This window comes from Pipra filicauda, unplaced genomic scaffold, assembly GCF_003945595.2.
Source record: "Pipra filicauda isolate LSUMZ 115617 unplaced genomic scaffold, ASM394559v2 scaffold639_size243937_pilon, whole genome shotgun sequence".
Classification (NCBI taxonomy): Eukaryota; Metazoa; Chordata; class Aves; order Passeriformes; family Pipridae; genus Pipra; species Pipra filicauda.
The window spans coordinates 170,252-191,812 of NW_024104797.1; the positions used below are offsets into that span (position 1 = coordinate 170,252).

At 49.6% G+C, this 21,561-nt stretch overlaps 1 protein-coding gene across 1 annotated transcript in view; it reads left to right on the forward strand.

The window, feature by feature from the left end:
• Positions 1-370: 370 nt before the first annotated feature.
• LOC113996059 (GDNF family receptor alpha-4) overlaps positions 371-21,561 on the forward strand; it is a gene marked incomplete at its 3' end in the record, with an annotated part of 72,997 nt that continues 51,806 nt past the window's right edge. The window contains exon 1 of the mRNA XM_039388348.1: positions 371-719. Within this exon, the coding sequence (XP_039244282.1) occupies positions 680-719 (40 nt within the window). The remainder of the gene's footprint in view (positions 720-21,561) is intronic.

Here is a 21,561-nt window from a genome sequence, read left to right on the forward strand (position 1 = left end):
AGAAAACCCCCTGGGGTTGAAGAGGTTGAAAGGGGTCGTGTCCTAGGGACAGGAGCATGACATGCTCCTTGCCGGGGGAGATCAGGGATGCGGGGCCGGGGAGGAGGGAGGAGGAGGCCGGACCACCAAGCCCCTCCCCACGGGGCCGCGGCGGGGCGGGGGCGACCCGGGGAAGGCGGCGAAGCTGCGCCCGCCGCCAGAAGTTTTTTGCTGGCGAGCGAGAAGGAAAAAAAAAAAAAAAAAAAAACCTAAAAAACATAATTAAACCAACCACGGCAAAGAAAAAAAATAGAAGGAAAAAAAATAAGGGGAAAAAAAGAGAGAGAGAAAAAAAAAAAAAAAAGAAAAAATTAATTAATAGGAATAAAACAATTAAAAATAAAATCCCGGGAGCAGCCCCGGAGGATGGGCCGGGCCCCCGCGGTGCCCGACGCGGGGATGCCCCGGGGCCGGAGCGGGGCCGGGCCGCTGTGAGCGCTCGGGCCGGGGGGGCCGAGCCGGGGTTGCGGGGCCGCCTCCCTCCCTCTCCATCCATCCATCCATCCCTCCATCCTTCCCTCCATCCCTCCCGCCCTGCCCAGCCCTCCGCGCATCCTCCGGCACCGCCGAGCCGCGCCGGGCCGGGCCGGGGGTCCGAGCCCAGCCCAGTCGCCGGGGCCGAGCCGTGGCGAGCGGGAGGATGAGGGGCATCCTCTGCTTCTGCACCCTGGTCCTCCTGGGTGAGTAAAGCGGCGCCGCGGGGGGACAACTTTGTGCTGGGGGTGGGTTGCGGGGGGATTTCGGGGGGGGGGGTGGATTTCGGGGGGGTCTGACCCTCCCCAGCGCTCCGGGAGCGGTGACAAGCCCCGGGGCAGCATCGTCCAGGTCGGGTTGGACGGAGCTTGGAGCGACCTGGGCTGGTGGAATGGAAGGTGTCCCTGCCCGTGGCAGGGGGTGGAAGGAGATGGGCTTGAAGGTCCCTCGCAACCCGAAGCGTTCCGCGGTTCTGCGAGCACCAGCTTCGCGTTGTCTGCTCTGCTCTCTCCCGTCGCTCCGGATAGTCCTGTCTGCCGCGGGAACGGCTCGCTTTACCCCGGGAATTAAGGAATTTCTCGCTCGGGAAGAGCAGCTCGGAGGGGTCGCGCTGGGGAGGGGGGGACAGGCGGGTTTTGCAGAGCCCCGGGAGCCCCCGCGGTGCTGCCCAGGCTGGAAAATGTCGGGGTTTGGGGGACAGGGGGGGCAGCCCCGGCTCTGTCACCGCGCTGTCACCACAGCACCGCGTCCTGAGCGCCGACCCGACCCCGGCGTCTGTCTGTGTGTGTGTCTGCGTGTCCGTTCGGAGCTTCCCGCTGCAGATTTCCTCACGCCCCCCAAAACTGAGCCGTCCGCAGGGCTTTGTTTTCGCACAAGGACCCCAAGATGCCTCCCCCGATCCCTATGGATGCTCCAAAGGCGTCCCTGCTCCGCTGGCGTGGCTGGGAGGCGCTGACCCCCGTGGGATACCGCGGGGAAATCTGCAGCTCCCGAGCTTTGAGCATCCCGCTCGCATCCTCCTTCTCCTTAGCTCCGAGCGGGCGCTTCTCCTGCGCGGAATTCCCGGGAAGAAAGAGCCGTGGGTGAAGAGGCTACAGGGGTTGGGAACTGCCTGGATGCCCCCCCGACACCTCCCCTTGGGGGATTTTTTTCTCCTCCCCGACACTTCCCCTTGAGGGATTTTTCCCCCCTCTCTCCCTGTGCTTCCCAACCCCGAGGTTGAGCCTGTGCTTACATAGACCGGGAAAGGTTTTTTGGGAAGGCAGGGACTGGGATGCGCCGGTGGCCGCTGGGAGAGAAAAAGGTCTTGGGATCCGTGGAAGTGGCTGGGACGTCGCGGCTCGCCCTGCACGCCCAGCATTCCTACTGGGAGCCCGTCTCCCGGGAAAGACCCCCCGAGCAGGATCTTCCCTCGGTGGGAAAGGCTGTGTCAGAGCTCCAGGTGATTCCTCTCGCCGGCTCTCCCTGTCACTAGATGTCAGCAGCAGCAACTCTTCCAAGTCCCAAAGGCTGGATAGAGGGAAGGGAGACGAATTGGACCCCCCAGGAGGGTCCTTCTCCAGCCAGGGAATGCTTTGCTCCAGGGGTTTGGAGAGCACCGGGAGCTGGAGGTGCCCCAGGCTGGGAGGGTTGTGCCCCTCAGGGGCTGTGCCCTGGGCTGGGGGAGGCCTCAGCCTCCCTCAGAGCTGGGCATTTTTCCCTGTAAGGCTCCCAGGACCTCTGGGTGGCAGTCCAGGTCCCTCGGGATGCGTTTTCCAAGCGGTTGGATTGACGCCTCACTGACTGACCGCCTGGGAGCCCGATTGATTCCCCCGGAGAGAGTGGACTTGGAGAAAGGAGCAAATGGCCGGTTTTCCATTGTCAGCAAAGCACTTGGGAACAGGAGCCAGGTGTTTGGGGTACACTCATCGCCTCCAGCCCAACCAGAGCAAACCATGAGCCTCTATTCCCCTTTTGGACCCCTGATCCTGAGGTCTCCAGAAGGGCCTTTTCATCCCCGAGCTGGCATTTGACCCCTGCAGGCACAGCCCCACCCCAGCAGGTGCTGTTGGATGGCCTCACCCTCCTCTCCAGATAATTTGGGGGATGTTTTTGTCGTGGATGGGCATTCAGATGTCCCTGCAGGGAGTGGGAGTGCCAGGCTGGAGGTGGCAGCTGCAAAGCTGGCGATTCCCAGCTCCATCCACTCCATTCCCAGCCATGTGGGCTGCAGTGGGAGCGCCTTGTTTTGGGGTGTGTGTGTGTGTCCCTGGCATTTTTGGGATGATCCTGAGTGCAGGAGGCAGGGCTTGGGAGAGATCAGGGATTGCAGCATCACCATCATCCAGCCTGGCTGGAAAACTCCTGCTGTCCCTTCATACCCTGGTGGCACAGGCACTCAGGGTGACCCAGAGCAGGAATGGTAGAGGTTTGGAGCACTATTTTTATTTTCCTCGAGCTCTTTTCAGCCAGATCAGCTCCCTGACCTGTCTCTCCAGCAGCCACAGGAATGTCAGTGCCAGCAGCAAGGACAGAATGGGAGCACACGGCTGGGGACAGGGACATGGCTTTGGGGAAGTTCATTTTGCTGCCCTGATATTTGCTTGGATTGGTGGCATTGGCTGAATAGAATTCATTTTACACCTGTAACCACCCCCAAAGCACTCAGATCTCAGAGGACACATCAATCCCTGCACTAACAAAACAACAATGAAAGGATGAGAAGGAAAGTCTGGGCAGAGTTGGAAGCTGTGAGGTCCCCGTGGGTTGTCACAGATATTTGCTTGAATTGGTGGCATTGGCTGAAAACCCCCCTCCCAGGGCAGTGGTGAGGAATTCAGGAAGGCTTAATGGAAAATCCATACTCTAGAAAGCACTGATAGAGTTAAATATAAAGAGTATAATTAATAGAATTAATTTTACACCTGTAACCACCCCCAAAGCACTCAGATCTCAGAGGACACATCAATCCCTGCACTAACAAAACAACAATGAAAGGATGAGAAGGAAAGTCTGGGCAGAGTTGGAAGCTGTGAGGTCCCCATGGGTTGTCACAGATATTTGCTTGGATTGGTGGCATTGGCTAAAACCCCCCCTCCCAGGGCAGTGGTGAGGAATTCAGGAAGGCTTTATGGAAAATCCATGCTCTAGAAAGCACTGATAGAGTTAAATATAAAGAGTATAATTAATGGAATTAATTTTACACCTGTAACCACCCCCAAAGCACTCAGATCTCAGAGGACACAGTAACAAAACGACAATGAAAGGATGAGAAGGAAAGTCTGGGCAGAGTTGGAAGCTGGAGTTTGCTGTGAGGTCCCCATGGGATCAAGAGGCAGTTCTGGACTGTTGGGATGGAGGGCAGGATCCCCAAATGCCATCTGGCTTTTCTCCTGCCCACAGCTGCTGCCTTTCCCTCCCTGGCAAGTTTTCCTTCCCGCAGCCTATTCCATAATTCCTGGCATGTGCTTCCCACGGGTTCCTCACTGCTGAAATCAAACACCGGAGATCAGCCGCTGGATTTTTCACCTGGTTTGGGAACTCAGATCCCGGGGGGGAAAGAGCAAAACCTAAAAAAAAAAAACCAAAACAACCAAACCTCTTGAAAAATGCATCTGTGCTTGTGAGGGAAATGCTCCTTAAATTAGTGGCTTTGGCAGTTCTGACAGGAGCAATCCGTTATTTGCATCAATAGGAATGGGATATTTATGTCTCCCCATGTCGGTGCAGAGGAGAAATAAAACTTCTCCCTCAAACACTCTGCAAATTCCTCTGCAAGGATCTTCCCACATCCAGAAAGTCCTTTTTTTTTTTTTTTTTTTTTTTTTTTTTTTTCCCCCCCCCAGAGCCTTAAATAGTAATTACAGCTGGGTAAAAATTAGTACTACTTAAGGCTAATAATTAGTATGAATTACTGCGAGTAGTGTTTTATTTTGCTTTTGGAGACAGAAATGTCTTCCCTGCTCTCCTGGCAGTTTTCACAGATGACTTGTATCGTGCCTGAAATTCCCTCCATCATTTTCCACACAAGGCTTGTTCATTTTTATAACTTTCCACTTGGTCATTTTTAAACATGGCTCGTAATGTCGCCCGGGTTTGCCACCTTGTTGATGAAAGTCCCCCTGCTCCCGAGATATCCATGACTTCTTTTTCCCTCTAGTGGACTTTATATTCCTTCTGCTTCCTTAAAAAATATATAAATGACCTCTTTCTTCTCGGCCCAGAAGTGAAAGAGGACAAATTGAAAGGTAGTTCTCCTGGGCTGGTTTTTTTTCTTATGGAAAAACACATTTCAGGGGAAAAAAATCAAAAGGAAGAAAACTATGAAAAGCTTGTTCCTGTCAAGCTGCTGCTCCCTTGTTTCAAAAGCATCTGTCAAAACCCCCTCTGGCAACACCTCCTGGCAGTGAACTTCAATCCTGGATGCTGGGAGCTGGGATAGTGGGACAGGGAATAGGGCTGGGAGGACAATTCCACCTCCTCGTGTGCCTTCACCTCTTTGTCCATCACGGCTTCCAAGGTTCAAATGTGGCTCTGGTGGGACTGGATTCCTGGGAGAACATCCTGGTTGAGAGGATGAGTTTGAAGAGGGAGGGTGGGAAGTGGAGCTGTGGATGGACATTTGGTCCTGGAGGTGGAAAAGGAGGAAAACTAAGTTGGGTGTGAGCGGGCAGGGGGAGTGTCCAGGGCAAAGATTGTTTTATGGAGAGCAAGAAGAGTTTCCATCAGTGAAGCCTCCCTTTATCCTGGCTGGAGGAGAACCTGGGGCTGCCACAGGGAAAAAAAAATGAGTGTTCAGGAAAAACAGGGACCTTCTAAGGTCACACCACACTTAAAACCCCTGTGAGCCCTCCAGGATTTGGGTTTGATCCCAAGTGAAGCCACAGCTGCTGCTGAGCTGTGGGGAGCTGGGGTGGGTGTTAGGAAAGGTTGTTATCCTCATGGATATTCCCAGGCATCTTCCTGCATCTTGCCAGAGCTGAGGCAAGTAAAGCAAGTCTTGGTAAACAAGACTTTTCCGATGAGGATGGGAAAACCCTGGCACAGGCTGCCCAGGGAGGTGGTGGATGCCCTGGAAACATTTGAGGCCAGGCTGGGTGTGGCTCTGAGCAGCCTGGTCTGGTTGAAGATGTCAGTGCTCATCACGGGGGATTTTTGACTAAATGACCCTAAAAAGGTCCCTCCCAACCCAAAGTGTCCTGTGGTTCTATGGTGAGAAGTCCTCTTTCAGTGACTCAGCAGTGACACAGCCTTCCCTTCCATTGGGAATGGCATCCACGAAGGTGCAGGGCATGGACACACCTCTGGAGTGTCCTGGTCATCTCCTGCACTCTCTGGTCCACCAGACTGGAGCTGTTGGGAGAACTGGGATTGAGCTGCCTGTGGCTTGAAGGAATGAATGATCCCCAGAGAGGGAGAGACTGAATAAACCTCATGGTCCTCATGGAGAAAAATAGTGTTTCCCTGGATATCTTCTTGGAATAGATACATAATCCCAGCTCAAAACTGCCCTGGTCACACCCTGCCACCCTCAAGTCTCATCTCTTTCCTCCTCCCTCCATGGGAATCCATCTCCTTCTTCCACAGGAGAAAAGGAGGCTCAGGGGGGACCTTCTGGCTCTGCAATTCCCTGACGGGGGGGGGGGGGGGTCGGGCTCTGCTCTCAGGGAACAAGGGACAGGAGGAGAGGGAACGGCCTCCAGCTGTGCCAGGGGAGGTTTAGGTTGGATATTGGAGAAAATTTCTTCCTGGAAAGGTTTGTCCAGCCCTGGCACAGCTGCCCAGGGCAGTGGTGGAGTCCCCATCCCTGGAGCGATTTAAAATCCCTGTGGATGTGGCCCCTGGGGACATGGGTCAGTGGTGGCCTTGGCAGTGCTGGGGGATGGTTGGACTCGATGACCTCGGAGACCTTTTCCAATTTAAGTGATTCTATGATTCCATTTTCCTCTTCAAATCCATCGGGGAAGCAGTTTGCATGAAAGGTGCAGCGACACCGGTTGTGCCGTGGCTTTGATTTACAGAATCCAACTGGAAAATCCTGCCTGTGATTCCTCCCTGAGAGCTCTGGCAGAGTTATCAGCACTCCCCACGCTGACACGTGGGTTGGAAGGGGCTCCTTGACACACAGGTGCAGGCAGCTGGTTTGTGAGGAGGGAGGGATGGGACAGGTTTCCTGGGGTTTCTTCCAAAAGGGGGATCAGATTGCTCACAGTTCATACAGCCCCAGGCTCAGCCATCTATTCCCTCCCCCCAAGGGGGGTGGCAGTCCAGGATGCCTTTGGGATGAGAGTTTTTAAACAGCTCCAGATGCTGAAGGGCTGTGAGTTAAGACCTGAGAAACGGGTGGATTTTGCTTTTTCCTCCTCTCTTCCTGTCGCTTGTGCAGTGGAAAACCAAAGGCCAAGTGCGTAACTGGAGTTAAAACTCAGCTTTAATGTTCCTGTCCGAGCTGCAGGGCTTTAGCTGCAGGTGGTTTGTGCAGCAGGAGACACTGAGCTCACCTGTTTCAGGTCTTTTCTGCCCCCAGGGAGCTGAGCCAGAAATTCCTGCAAACCCCCCAAGGGTTGGAAGTGCCTGTGGGAAGCGCTCAGCTCTTCAGACGGGCACCAACAGGAACAATTTTGGGAGTCCTGGAGCCTCAGAGCTGAGCTGGACCCAGCAAAAGTTCAGGCCAGGTCTCAGGAGAGCTCCAGGAGGCCTTGAGAGATGGTGAATTGAGCACAATCCCTGTAAAACCATCGGGCTTTGCTCCAAGCTTTGTGTGAAGTGAGTGTGGCCGGTGCCTCTGCAGAGGCCACCTGGGAAATCCCACCCTCCTGGATCAGTCAGAGCCAGGGAAACACAGGGCAGCTCCAGCCTCATGGCAAAGGAGCCTTCACTTGGATGATGGCTGGGAATTTTTTGGAGCAGAGCTGATGTCTGTGCCACCACTTGTGCAGAGCTCACGTGGTCATTTCTGTGAGAACTTGACACAAATCAGTCAAAAAGGGGTTTGAATTTCTCAGTTCGTCTCCTTTTATTGTTCCAGCCTTTATTGAGGGCTTTGCTTTAATTTTTTTTTTCTCTGCTGCCCAATCTGGACCCCTCATAATTGTCACCTGCACCATGATTACAACTTTAATTTCTTCCTGTCCCTTGCTCATTCCAGTGGAAGGGGTCCCTGCTCATGGCAGGGGGTGGAACTGGGTGGTCTCGAAGGTCCCTTCCAACCCAAACCATTCTGTTCTTCTGGGATTTTATGATTTTATGATTCTCTAATTTTGTCATTTTTATGTTCTGCATCTGTCCCTGGGCATTTTTCCCTTTGTTGCTGCCTGGTGCTTCCCTTTGATATTTGGTGTGTACAGCACAAGGCACCTTCAAAACCTGTCACGAGGTGACATAAATCCCCACAAACAACCTTTTCTAACAAAGGCTGGGGGTGAAGACAACGTGTTTGCCACCTCCTAATGGGGAGCAGAACAAACCTGCATGTTGAGTGATTAGGCAGGCTTTGGAATGAATTAAAATCACTTGTGGCCTGTTTGTGTGAAGCCTCAGAAAGGCTGAGTTTGCCTGAGTGAGGAATTCCCTCCTCCTTGCAGGGGTTTGGTTGATTTGACACGAGTTACAGCAGTTGCACAGTACATGTTTTTCCCCCTCCTCTCCCAAGAGGTTTGTTTCTTCTTTTTGGTGAGGGCACAGAACCCTTGAGAGGTGCTGGAGAGGCAAAGTGCTCCCCTTGGGCTGCCTGTCACAGCCACGGCATCTTTTGGAGTCGTCCCAGCAGAGCTTTCCTTCCGGCGTGGGAAAGGTGCTCAGGGTGCTCACAGTCCATAAAAACCTCCAAGGGAATGTGTGTTCTCTGCCTTGCAAGGAGGTGGAATAGGGAAGGACTGGAGCTGTGAGTTGGGAATACACCTTCCCCATGGACGAGGTGTGGTTGTGGTACCGAACCCCTCAGCACCCCGAACCCCCAGGTTTGGGCAGGACTGTGGGACTCGCTCTTTGGCAGGGAATTGATGCAGGAAAAATGTGAAATGGTTGGATTCAATGATCTCAGGGGTGTTTTCCAACCTAAGTAATTCCACTGAAGTGTCCAAGGCCAGGTTGGGTGGGGTTTGGAGCAACCTGGGCTAGTGGAAGGTGTCCCTGAGCACGGCAGGGGGTAGAAATTAGATGGTCTTTAAGGTCCCTTCCAACCCAAACCACTCCATGATTCCATGATTCTGTGCATAAAAGCTTTGATTTCAACCTGGACAACATCTGGCTACTTCAAGGAAGGGAGAAGAGCAGGTTTCCCTTTGGGAAGGTGGTGGGATCACCTGGGGACTCATCAGCAAACCTTAAAACCACAAGTGCTGCCCTGAGAAACTCCTGAAGGGTGGTTGGGTGCCACATTCCCAGAGGATTTCCTGATTGTCCCTCTTCCATTAGAAATTTTATCTCCTGTTTGTGATCATTTGGGATGTTAATTGGAGGGAAAAACTGAAGGAAGTGTCCTGAGATGCAGATGAGGAACTTCCTCTAGGATACAGCCTTGGAAGCTCTCCTGCTGTTTTGGGAACTTCGTTCAACTTGCACCACAAGACTTTTCCATCAGGGCCAGAAATTTGGGAAGGCAGACACTGGAGAAGGTCTTGAGCTGATACTGGTCTGGATCTGGTCTGAATCTTCTCCCTGGAGCAGAGGAGAAGAGGCTCCTGAGGTGTTGGACAGAAGATGCAGATGAAGCTTAACAGAGAATCCAGGAGCTGGGAGGAGGAAAAGTACAGGACTGTAAAGGTCTGAGGGATGTTCTGGATCCAGGGAAGCCCTAAGGGTTGGATTCTCCTGCCTGCAAAAGGGGATGTGAGGCTGCAGGTGAAGTGGCAGCTCGGGGACTCATCCATCAGTGTGGAGTGTGGACACACATCCAGGGAAAAGCAGCTTCAGAGTTACCACCCTCCTGGGAATAATAATGGGAATTTATCTCCCTCTCCTGCTATTGCTTCATCCCTCTCCCCTCCAGACCCAGCCAGGCCAATCCTTAATGTGTTCTGGAAAGCTGGAAAGCCTAGGAGTAATTAAGTACCTGACTCCAGGGGGTGCAGATCTCTAATTGAGGTCGTTAGATGGTATCACAGGACCAATAATTTTAATTATAAAGGAAGGGCTGCGGCAAAAAAAAACCAAACTGACAAACACAGGAACCAAACAAAAAACCCCAAACAGCAAAAAGAAGTTTGGTGAATCCCCCCCAAAAATGTTTAATCCATGGGTTGGATGTTGTCCCGTGGGATGAGGAATTACAGCACCTGTTTCTGGTGTGCCACAGTGTAAAATAAGGATATTTTTAAGGGAAGAGAAATTCCTGTGAGGCAGACCCAGGGTTTGAGCCGGGCTGTTGGTGTTTGTAGGAAGCAGGGATCCAAATTTCAGGAACAATGGGATTTTTTGCTGTGCCTACAACCCTCTTGTTTTGGTGCTCAGTCAGAAACTGAGTTCAAGGGATTAATCTGCTCTGAAAATCTTCCCAGATTCCCTACACAAGGATCAGTGATCCTGCCTTGCCCTGGGATTAGGGATGTGCTCTGTCAAAGGGTTTTAATTCAGGGGTGCAAAAGTCTCTGATAGAAGAGCGAGGTTGGAAAACAGAAGCTCATTTCCCGGACAAAAAAATACTGAGCTTTTGGTGCAATTTGGCTTTGGAACAACAGTGACAAATCAGGGCTGGAAAAAAAATGAAATGAAAGACAGAGAGGGGAAAATAAAGTGCTTATTAAAGATAATTCCAGGGGAAGAAAAACGAGGGCTGAAATAAAGGCCCAGATGTTCCTCTTTTGTTTCACCTGCTTTTGTTCAGAAAATCAAAAATGGGCTTCCCAGAGGGGCCCCAGACAGGAAGGGGAATGGAGTTTTTTTTCCCACTTTTCCTCTGCCCACCCACTGGTCAGGGATGGTCCTGGCAGGAGATGGAAGGTTTCACCACTCCTGGTTTTCACCTGCTCTCCTGAACTTTTCCATTGAATCCTGGAGACGAGTCCAAAGGGACATTTACCCTCCCTGCACACTGGTGTTATTTCCAAGGGCTACAAAGCAAATCAAGGTGATAATTTCAGATTTTTCCTTGATTTTACTCTGAGTTCAGTGAGATGAGCCCAACCTGAGCCACCAAGGTTTCTTGTCCTCCAAGAAAGCACCTGGTGATGGGAGGGAGCAGCCAAGGAACCATCATTTCAATTTATCCAGCTGAAAAAAAAAAAAAAAAACCACGAAAGAAAAGAAAATAAGATTAAAACATCGTTTACTGCCTTGTTTTTCTACTTGCAACCCCCACATTTTCCTAGGGAAGGTATTTTTCCGTGGCTTAAAGAGGAGGGAAGAAATCCAAGAGGAGATTTCCAGCTGTTTCATGGACCTGATGGTTGGAACTACCTGGACTTGGTGACTCTGCTGGGGGTCACAGGGGTCACACAGTGCCCAGGAGCCATTGGAGCAACGGGAATTTGCCTGTTAAAATCCCTGAGGGGGTTTTGGCCAAGGCCAACCAGGCGATTCCTGGGCTTTGCTCAGGAGACACCACGAGCCAAGGCCCGTTCCCGGTGGGTTTGCCAGGGATTGCTCCGCTCTGAAGGGGAAGGGAGTTTAATAACATGGATTAAGGGAGTTTAATGACATGAACGAGGCAGTTCTGGGGCATTTGTACCAGCATTTTGAATGTCATTAATTAACTAATTTAGGCCCAGCACTGAGGCCACCCTTTCCCTGCAGGCACTGCCCATTCTTCAGGCAACCTGCAGAGGATGTTGGACAAACGTGTCACTTTAATCCCTTTCAACCCCCTACATTTGTCTTCCTTCACGCTGCTCCCAGCTCAGGAGGCAGAAAACACTGGCAATGACCTGAGATAACATGAAATAAATGTTATTTAGCTCTGGCTGATTTCTCAGGAACAGTTAAATCCCCTTTTTCCTAAAGCAGGTGTGTGGCAACCAACACTCACAGGGAGCCGGCAAGGGGTCAGGGGCGTGTGTTTGCAAAACAAGCCCATCAGGAGCTTCTTGGAGAGCCTGAAGTGTCCTCTCCAAGAGGTAAAACCTTTCTTGGGTTGAGCACGACCTCGGGAAGGATGAGCCACGTGAGAGACGCCTGAGGATTCTTTGCTTACCCAGAGCTGAAAAGGGAAGGAAGGCACAGGAGGGAACACGATCCTGCTCTATAAATACCTTCAAGGTAACAGCGAGAGGGGAGGGAGAGGATTAGTCACACTCCTGTAAGACAGGGAGGGGGGGGGACACAGCAACAGCAGGAGGCAGGGAGAGGGAAAAGTTTGGAGTGAAATGTTTGGGCTGTTTTTTCTTCCCCGTTTCTGACGGAAAGAGAAGTCGCAGGGGCTCGGTTTGAGCTGGGCCTGAGGCCGGGTGGGATTTTTTTCAGGAGACTTGTGAGTCGTGGGCGTGAGGGATAAATGGTGCAGGATCTGCAGGTCCTGGGGGTGTCCCTGAGCTAAACCAGGGGCCTGGGTTTAGCCTTTGGGACAGGGACAGTGTCAGCAGGCACAGGGTCGCTCCGCTGCCTGGTGCACTTGGAATCCAGGCTTGGCCAAAGTTTTCCCACTCCCCCTTTTTCCCTGCATCCCAGATATCCCACGTTCACGTTGAAGGTGCCGTGGGAAGATGGAGTTGGCCAACCAATGGCCATTTGGTGATGGGGCTCAGTGGTGGGTGATGATTTTGGGCAGGCTCTGGGCTCTGCCTGTTAATATTTGGGGAGGTGACTCCTCCTCTCCAGCAGAACAGCCCCGTTTGTGGGACCTTAGACCCCATTTCACCCTCTCCACCTCCCAAACCCTCCCTGCTCCCAAGGAGGAATTAGAACTCCTGCCCTCAGCCCTGGCCCTGAACTCCCTGGAGCTGGAGGTGAGGAAGGCAGGAGCTCTGGTGTGACCTGCCTGAGGGGTTGGCTCCGAGCCAAACGTGGACAGTCACTCTCATTGTCACCTTCCCTCGTGCTGGGACTCGGAAGTGAATGTTTTCCAAAAAAGATGTGGGTTGCTGCTGCCAAGATTTTTCCCTCTCTCCTCAAGCAAGTGCCAAGAACTTTCTCTTCTCACAACAAATCCAGTGGCCAAACACAGGTTTCCCTGGAGAAAACCCTTCAGGCTGGTAGGAATTAACCAGTTGATTCAACTGAAGGTAAATAAGTTAACGTTGTTGTTCTTCTACCTCTGCTTTCCTGGGACAATGAATCTTGTGTGTGTCTGTCAGTCTGTCCACCCTCGAGAATTTTGGAGCCCCCTGGGCAGATTAGAGAGAATCATGGAATGGTTTGGGTTGGAAGGGACATGAAAGATCATCTCCTTCCAACCCCCTTCCACCAGACCAGGGTGCTCCAAGCCCTGCCCAAGCTGCCCTTGCTTCATATGAAGACTCAGAAGATGTTCAGATCCCACAGGTTGAGGGAAAATCTGCTTTGGAAAAGGGAACTCCTGGTGTTGATCACCGGGGGAAAAGTCAGTGGAGTTCACAGCAGAAAAGGTGTGTGGAAGGAGGTGGAGAAATCCAGGTCCTTGTTTTTTTCCCAGGGAGGCAGTGAAGTGATGCAGATCTGCAGAGAGCCGAGGAAACATCTTCCTGGGATCACAAGGCAATCCCTGGAGCCTGCAAGTCCAGGGAAAAAAGGCAAAGTGAGAACCTTCTGAGGGTTCAGGGCTGCTCCTTGGAGGTGGAGGAGCAATGTCAGAGGGGAATTACAGTCCTGGGGCTGTTGAGCATCCAAAGCAGGGGAGCTGTGGGCACTGGTGGGATGTGTCATCTCTCAGGAGGTGCCCAGATGTTGGACCTGTGCCATCTGCACCTTCTGAGGAGGGTTAGATTTTCCAGAGGGATGGGTATGGGTTTGTGTGTTCATGGAGCTGCTGGAGAGAGTCCAGAGGAGGCCCCGGAGCTGCTGCCAGGGCTGGAGCCCCTCTGCTCTGGAGCCAGGCTGGGAGAGCTGGGGGGGTTCCCCTGGAGAAGGGAAGGCTCCAGGGAGAGCTGAGAGCCCCTGGCAGGGCCTGAAGGGGCTCCAGGAGAGCTGGAGAGGGACTGGGGACAAGGCATGGAGGGACAGGCCAAGGGGGAATGGCTTCCCAGTGCCAGAGGGCAGGGTTAGATGGGATATTGGGAAGGAATTGTTGGCTGTGTGGGTGAGGGTGAGGCCCTGGCCCAGATTGGGCAGAGAAGGTGTGGCTGCCCCTGGATCCCTGGAAGTGTCCAAGGATAGACTGGATGGGACTTAAGCAACCTGGGCTAGTGGAAGATGTCCCTGCCCATGGCAGGAGAATGGAATTTTCATGACTTTTAAGATCCCTTCCAACCCAAACCATTCCCTGCTTCTGTGATCTTAACATGGGAACTTGCAGGAACTCCCCCAGGTTGGATTTCCTTGCTGTTGGTGCCACCTTGAACATGCCAAGGATGTGGGAGAACCACTCAGGGGGCAGCAGTTGGTGATGAAGGGAACTGAGGAAAGACCGGGCTGGTGTTGAGGTAGAACCTGCCAAGGGTTGAGTCCACCTCGATGGACAAAGCATGGACAGGGAACACCTGGTTGTCCTAAGATTTTTTGGCAGCTTCCCTGCCTGGTTCAAAGTGTGCTGTGGCTCTGTTTGCACCTCCCACGTGCTGCTGAGCTCTGATGGGACACAAAGCTCTCTCCATCCGACGTGTTGGGTGCCAAAGGTTGATGGCCCAGCATGGAATGGTCGATAGCTGGTGGCTCCAACAGCTCCTGGGACAGGGAAGGGCAGGGATTAAGGGAATTGGTGCTTTCTCTGCTTCTCTGCAGGCGATTTGTGTGCTCATCCCCCTCACCCCGTGTCCTGCTGCCCCCACAAATTCAGGGGCTGATCCAGAGGGGCAGAGTTTGGGATCTGTCCCGTTGTGTGTGACACTGAAATCATAAAACATCAGAAGGGGGAGAAAAGAGTGAAGGAGGAGGGAGGAAAGGGAGGGATGAGGGGAAAAAAGAGTGAAGGAGGAGGAGAAAAAAGAGTGAGGGAGGAGGGGAAAAAGTGGAGGAAGAGGGGAAAGAGTGAAGGAGGAGGGGGAAAAAGAGTGAAGGAAAAAAGAGTGAAGGGGGAGGGGAAATAAAGGAGGGAAGGAGGGGGAGAGAAAAGAGTGAAGGAAGAGGGGGGAAAGTGGGAAAGAGGAGGGAAAAGAAGAGTGAAGGAGGAGGGGAAAAAAGTGAGGGAGGAGGGGAAAAAACGGGAAGGAAGAGGGAGAAAAGAGGGAAGAAAGAGGGGGAAGAGTGAAGGAGGAGGGAAAAAAGTGAGAGGAGGGAAAAAAGAGTGAAGGAGGAGAGGAAAATAGTGGAAGAGGAGGGGAAAAAAGGAGGAGAGGAAAAAAGTGGAGGAAGAGTGGAAAAAGTGAGGGAGGAGAGAAAAAAGAGTGAAGGAGGAGGGAAATAAAAGAATGAAGGAGGAGGGGAAAAAAGTGCTGGAGGAGGAGGAAAAAATGGAGGAGGAGGGGGAAAAGAGTGAAGGAGAAAAGGGTGAGGGAGGAGGGAAAAAAGTGAAGGAAGAGGGGAAAAAAGAGTGAAGGAGGAGAGGAAAAAAGTGGAGGAAGAGGGGGAAAAAGTGAAGGAGGAGGGAAAAAGAGTGAAGGAGAAGGGAGAAAAAGGGAGGGAGGAGGGAAAAAAGAGTGAAGGAGAAGGGAAAAAAGAGTGAAGGAGGAGGGGAAAAAAGTGGCAAAAGGGGGGGAAAAGAGTGAAGGAGGAGGGGAAAAAGAATGAAAGAGAAGGAAAAAGAAGGAGGAGGGAAAAAAGAGTGAAGGAAAATAGAGTGAAGGAGGAGGGAAAAAAGTGGAGGAAGAGTGGAAAACGCAAAGGAGGAAGGAAAAAAGTGAAGCAGGAGGGGGGAAAAAGAGTGAAGGAGGAGGGAAAGAAAGTGAAGGGGGAGGGAAAAAAACAGTGAAGGAGGAGGGGAAAAAAGAGTGAAGGAGGAGGGAAAATGTGTTCCTTCATGGTGCTTTTGTTTTCAAACAATGTTGACATTCTGTGGAGTAACTGAGTATAAAATCTGCCTCTGGTTTGGGAGCTGGTGAGCAGGAAAGATGTGATTATCCAGCTTTTTATGCCTCTTTACTCTGTCTGGATCAGAGGAGATAAATGTGCCGATAGGAGCCTCAGCTCCCATCTTTATTTAAGCTGTCAGGTACCTGCTACGTTATTTTATGGTGATTGTTACAGAAAGCCTCCACGAAGAGATATATGTTTCTCTATTCCCCCCTGTTTCCTATTTTAATCTATAATTTGATGATAAAAGAGATGTATTTCCCCGTGTTATTTTCATTTGGAGCCTCGGCGCTTCTCGCTCGCTCTGATTTTTCCTCCAAATAAACATTGGCAGTCGCAGAGCACTTAAAATATGCACAAAATCAATCTTCTCTCTCCTCTTTTGGGCTCCCTCTTGGCTGGTGGTGCAGGCAGACTTTAATTTAGGTGCTAATGGGGAAGGATTCGTGGGATAAAAGGGGTTCCCTGTGTGCCCATCAGTGCTCTCGGCCGCATTCCCACATCACAGGGCTCCCACGGATAAACTCGGGCACATCTGCACGTGGAATGAGGTGAAAAACGTGTTTGTCTGGGTGAAGGAGTCAACAGAGCCAGGAAAATGTTGGAACAGGCTGCCCAGAGAAGCTGTGACTGTGCCTGGATCCCTGGAAGTGTCCAAGGATAGACTGGATGGGACTTGAGCAACCGGGGATAGTGGAAGGTGTCCCTACCCATGGCAGGGGGTGGAACAAGATCTTTAAGGTCCCTTCCAACCCAAACCATTCTATGATTCCATTTAAAATGGGAACTTGCAGGAACTCCCCCAGGTTGGATTTCCTTGCTGTTGGTGCCACCTTGAACATGCCAAGGATGTGGGAGAACCACTCAGGGGGCAGCAGTTGGTGAAGAAGGGAATTGAGGAAAGACCAGGCTGGTGTTGAGGTAGAACCTGCCAAGGGTTGAGTCCACCTCGATGGACAAAGCATGGCCAGGGAACATCTGCTTGTCCCAAGACTTCTTCAGCTTCCCTGCCTGTTGTGGTTCTGTTTGCACCTCCAGGGCTGCCCCTGGATCCCTGGCATTGTCCAAGGCCAGGTTGGACAGGGCTTGGAGCAACCTGGGCTAGTGGAAGGTGTCCCTGTCCATGGCAGGGGGTGGAATAAGATCTTTTTAAGGTCCCTTTCAACCCAAACCATTCCATGATTCCATGATTCTATTATATTATGAACAGACTCTGGGATGAAATTCCCCATCAGGGCTTGAACAGTATCTTCCAAAATATCCAGGTGTTTTCATCCCATCAGGGCCTTGAGCTTCCCACAGGTTTCTGGGAGAGTGAGGGCCATAAAGGAGGCGGATCTGTGGATCTGGAACCAGACAATCCACTGTAGATCCAGATCTTGGCTGGCTTTGCTGGAGCTGAGCCCACCCCCTGGATTTCTCTGCTGCTTTGTGCCTCTGAGGTCTGTGAGTCCCTTGAGTTTAAAAAAAGATCCCTGAAAACATTTCATTCCCACTTCTTCCTCTGTAAAAACTTGTCTTTGGATCCTCTGGAGTGACTTAGAACCCTTTGTCTTCCGGGGGAAATCTCTGCCTTCTGCTTGGGTTTTATTTTGAGGGTTAAAAATAGGGGGGGTTATTATATAAAAAAGGGGGTTTATTATTATAGGGTTAAAAATAGACCTAAACATTTCCAGTGGGGAGATAAATTGGGGAATATCCCCTTGATTGACTTCAGATTGGAGCTGGGCTGTGCCCAGACTCTGTTTCCCGTGGTGCTCCGTGACCACCTGGAATGGAAACATTCTGGGAATCCCAGCCCTCAGGGAATCCTGGCCCTCAAGAAGGGTCCTCCTGGGAATCCTGTCCGTCAGGAAGGACAACTAAAGCTGTTTGAACGATTCTCAAGCAGCAGCTTGGCAGAGTTTCAGCTTTAAACCGGAGACAACTGGTGGAAGTTGTTCCAGTCTCGATTATTTCCCTCCAACTGCAGGAAAAGGATCTGTGGAAAACTGGGACACTCCCTTTTCCAAGGGTGTTGAAATTGTGTCCAAAGGGAAAATGAGGGAATCCCAGAGCTGGCTCAACATCTCTCATTCCTGCACATCTGAGCCCTGTGCCAGCCAATATCCACCCCTGTCCATCCTTTTCCCACAAGCCCTGGCTCTGGAAACTGTAGTAGGAATTCCAAGGGTTGTCACAGCAGCATTTTTACCCTGTTTAGTTGAAATCCAGTCCCTGGATTTAAATATCCAGGCCCTGGGTTTAAATATCCACACCTTAGATTTAAATATCCAAGCCAGAGGAGTTCCATTTTTAGAAAAAAAATCAGGAAAAGGGAGAAGTTATAGAAGGGATTCCTTGTGCTCCCAGGTTAAAATTTCCAGGAGAAAAAATTGTCATGAAAAAATAACTGGGAAACCCTGAGTTTAACACAGAGTTCCAAGGGTTGTCAGCAGCATTTTTACCCTGTTTAGTTGAAATCCAGTCCCTGGATTTAAATATCCAGACCCTGGGTTTAAATATCCAAGCCAGAGGAGTTGTATTTTTAGAAAAAAATCAGGAAAAGGGAGAAGTTATAGAAGGGATTCCTTGTGCTCCCAAGTTAAAACTTCCACTGCAGAGCTTGGTCCTCTTCCACTCCTGGCCACCTCCTCTGGCACCTTAACTCTGGAAAGGGAAAGGGAGAAGGGAGAAAGGGAAGGTTTGGGAAGGAAGGGGAAGGGGAAGGGGAAGGGGAAGGGGAAGGGGAAGGAGAAGGAGAAGGAGAAGGAGAAGGAGAAGGAGAAGGAGAAGGAGAAGAGAAGGAGAAGGAGAAGGAGACGAAGAGAGGAGAGGAGAGGGAGAAGGAGAAGGAGAAGGAGAAGGAGAAGGAGAAGGAGAAGGAGAAGGAGAAGGAAGGGAAGGATTGGGAAGGTTTGGGAAGGGAAGGGAAGGTTTGGGAAGGGAAGGGAAGGGAAGCATGAAGGAAGGAAGAAGGGAAGGAAGGCAGGCAGTTCATGGGAACCAAATTCCAACCAAATTCCCCTGTGGTTGTGCCCCAGGCTCTGAAAAGCTTCCCATCTCCCCAGATCCTGCCCTCCAAGCCTCAGAGACCTGCGCTGATCCACAGGTTCGCAGAGAAAATGAGATTTTTTTTCCGTCCCTGGCTGCCTTCCATGAGCAGCAGCTCCAGCTCTCCACGGCACATCCCAGTTCATTAACACAGTCAAACCTCATTAGGGACAATTGTTGGGCAGGAATTTCCCACTCCTGGTTTCTCTTTGCTTTTCTCCTTGTTATTCCTCGCTGTTGCTTCCTCTCCCCTGTGCCTTTCTCTCCAGGGAAACATCTCTTGGAAAAGCCTGGAGTAGAGTCAGGGCTGTTGGAATTCCCAGGGGGTCTCCTGTCATCCCAAAGTTGGTGTTGGAGGAACAGCAGGGAGTTATTTCTGGGAGACAAGAGAGAAATGACCCCCAAAGCCTCTGGAATGGGGGGCACTGGATGCTTGGAGTGCTGGAAATCCTCCAGGAAGGTTGGGGTTGGAGCTGGGAGACTGTGAGGGTCCAAGGGAGAGAGGAAGGAAAGGGAGGGAAGGGAAGGTTGGGAAAGGGAAAGGGAAAGGGAAAGGAAAAGGAAAGGGAAAAAGGGAAAGGGAAAAAGGGAAAGGGGAAAAGGGAAAGGGAAAGGGAAAAAGGGAAAAAGGGAAAGGGAAAAAGGGAAAGGGAAAAAGGGAAAGGGAAATGAGGATTCAGGTGGCAGAGCCATGGATTTAGGGTGATTTAGGGTTCATCCTCAGCAAGGATCAACCAAACCCAGGCTGATCTCCCCAAAACCAGAGGCAGCCCAGCAGGAGCAGGGGCTGAGGGTGTGTGCTGGGCCTGGGCTTTGCTCCCTGGATTAGGAATACTCCAAGAGCAGGAATGTTCCCCTGCCTCAGCTCCTGCCCTGTTCCATGGCTGTGGGGTTTGGACACAGTTTGGAACAGCCCTGGATACCCCTGAGCCTGGGAATGAGGATGCAGGTGGCAGATCCATGGATTTAGGGTGATTTAGGGTTCATCCTCAGCAGGGACCAACCAAACCCAGGCTGATCTCCCCAAAACCAGAGGCAGCCCAGCAGGAGCAGGGGCTGCTTTGTGTCTGTGGGGAAATGAGAGGCATTTTCCAGCTCTGCCAGAGCTTTTCAACAGCCTCAAATGACGATTATTATGATTATTATTATTTTCTTTTAACGGGAATGCAGGGATGTCAGGCTTCCTGCACGGCCTCATCAACCAGCCAGCACATCACTCACAATTCCTGTCATCCCTGGCCTGGGCTCACGGCAGGGGCTGAATTCCTCCAACTCCGTCTCCCGATGACAAACAGGTTCAGGAGAGGATTAAAAAAATATCCAAAAGGGGGTTTTTCTTCCTAAACAACAAGAAAAATCCCTACTGGGGTCACTGCAACTCCCACTCGGAGTAACTCAGTGCTGTGGCGTGGTAATAATATTGCTATTTGTTATATAAATATTACTTGAAAAGAAATAAGTATTTAAAATTAATATACAGGTGTGTATTTTTTAATTAAATATCTATTTAGTTAAATATTTATTTAAGTAGTAATATTACTTTAACTAATGTAAAAATTACTTTAAAATAAATAAGTATTTAAAATAAATATACTGGTGTGTATTTTTAACTAAATATATATTTAATCATATTTATTTAAGTAATAATATTACTTTAAGTAATATAAAAATCACTTTTAAATAAATAAGTACTTAAATATACAGGTGTGTATTTTTAATTAAATATATATTTAGTTAAATATATATTAATTAATAATAATACTTTAAGTAAAATAAATATTACTTTAAAATAAAGAAATATTTTAAATTAATATACAGGTGTGTGTATTTTTAAATTAAATATATATTTAATTAAATATTTATTTAAGTAATAATATTACTTTAAGTAATATTATTACTTTAAGTAATATAAATATTACTTGAAAATAAATATTTTAAATTGATATACAGGTGTGTGTATTTTTAAATTAAATATATATTTAATTAAATATTTATTTAAGTAATAATATTACTTTAAGTAATAGAAAAATTACTTTAAAATAAATAACTATTTAAAATAAATATACAGGTGTGTATTTTTAACTAAATATATGTTTAGTTAAATATATATTAAGTAATGATACTACTTTAAGTAATATAACTATTACTTTAAAATAAATAAATATTTTATATTAATATACAGATGTGTGCATTTTTAAATTAAACATATATTTGATTAAATATTAATTTAAGTAATAATATTACTTTAAGTAATATAAAAATCACTTTAAAATAAATAACTATTTAAAATAAATATACAGGTGTGTGTATTTTAAAATTAAACATATATTTGATTAAATATATATTTAAGTAATAACATTACTTTCAGTAATCTAAATATTATTTTAAAATAAATAAATATTTTACATTAATATGCAGCTGTGTCAGAAATGAGGTCCCATCCTGGTTCCTGCATCTCCTTTGAGCTTGGTGACCTCAGCTGAGAGATTGTTGAATATTCCAGGAAAAAAACCCACAGCTGAAAAGATAATTTTGAGGAAGGAAAAGTCATGACCTGCCAGGCCTGGTCATGAAAAAAAAATATATTAAGGATTTGTCACGGAATGACTCGAGAGGGGATCAACATCATTCCCTGGGATGTGGCTGGGGAAGATCGGAGGGGCTGATGTGCAGGGAGAGGCAGATTTAAGGATATTTTAGCAGCAGTGTGTCTAAAATGCCTGCACAAAAATGGGATTTCAGGCTCCGAGGTCTTTATTTCCATGAAGGATGGGTACTCCAAAAATTACAGGCTGAACTGGCAGGAGAAATGCGGGAATTCTGAGGCTCTAATTAAACCACAGTCGCTGCTTTGCTCCTCACAGAGCCTTGAAAGTGGAGAAAAGCTCAAACCAGGCTTTGAACCTGATGCTGGTTTGATATTTTAGAGCTCAGGTGACTTGGGCTGGTTTTTTATCGGCCTTCCCAGAACCAGAACCTGCCTCCTGGAGGTTGTGACTTCCCCCCTCCTCTGATCCCTGA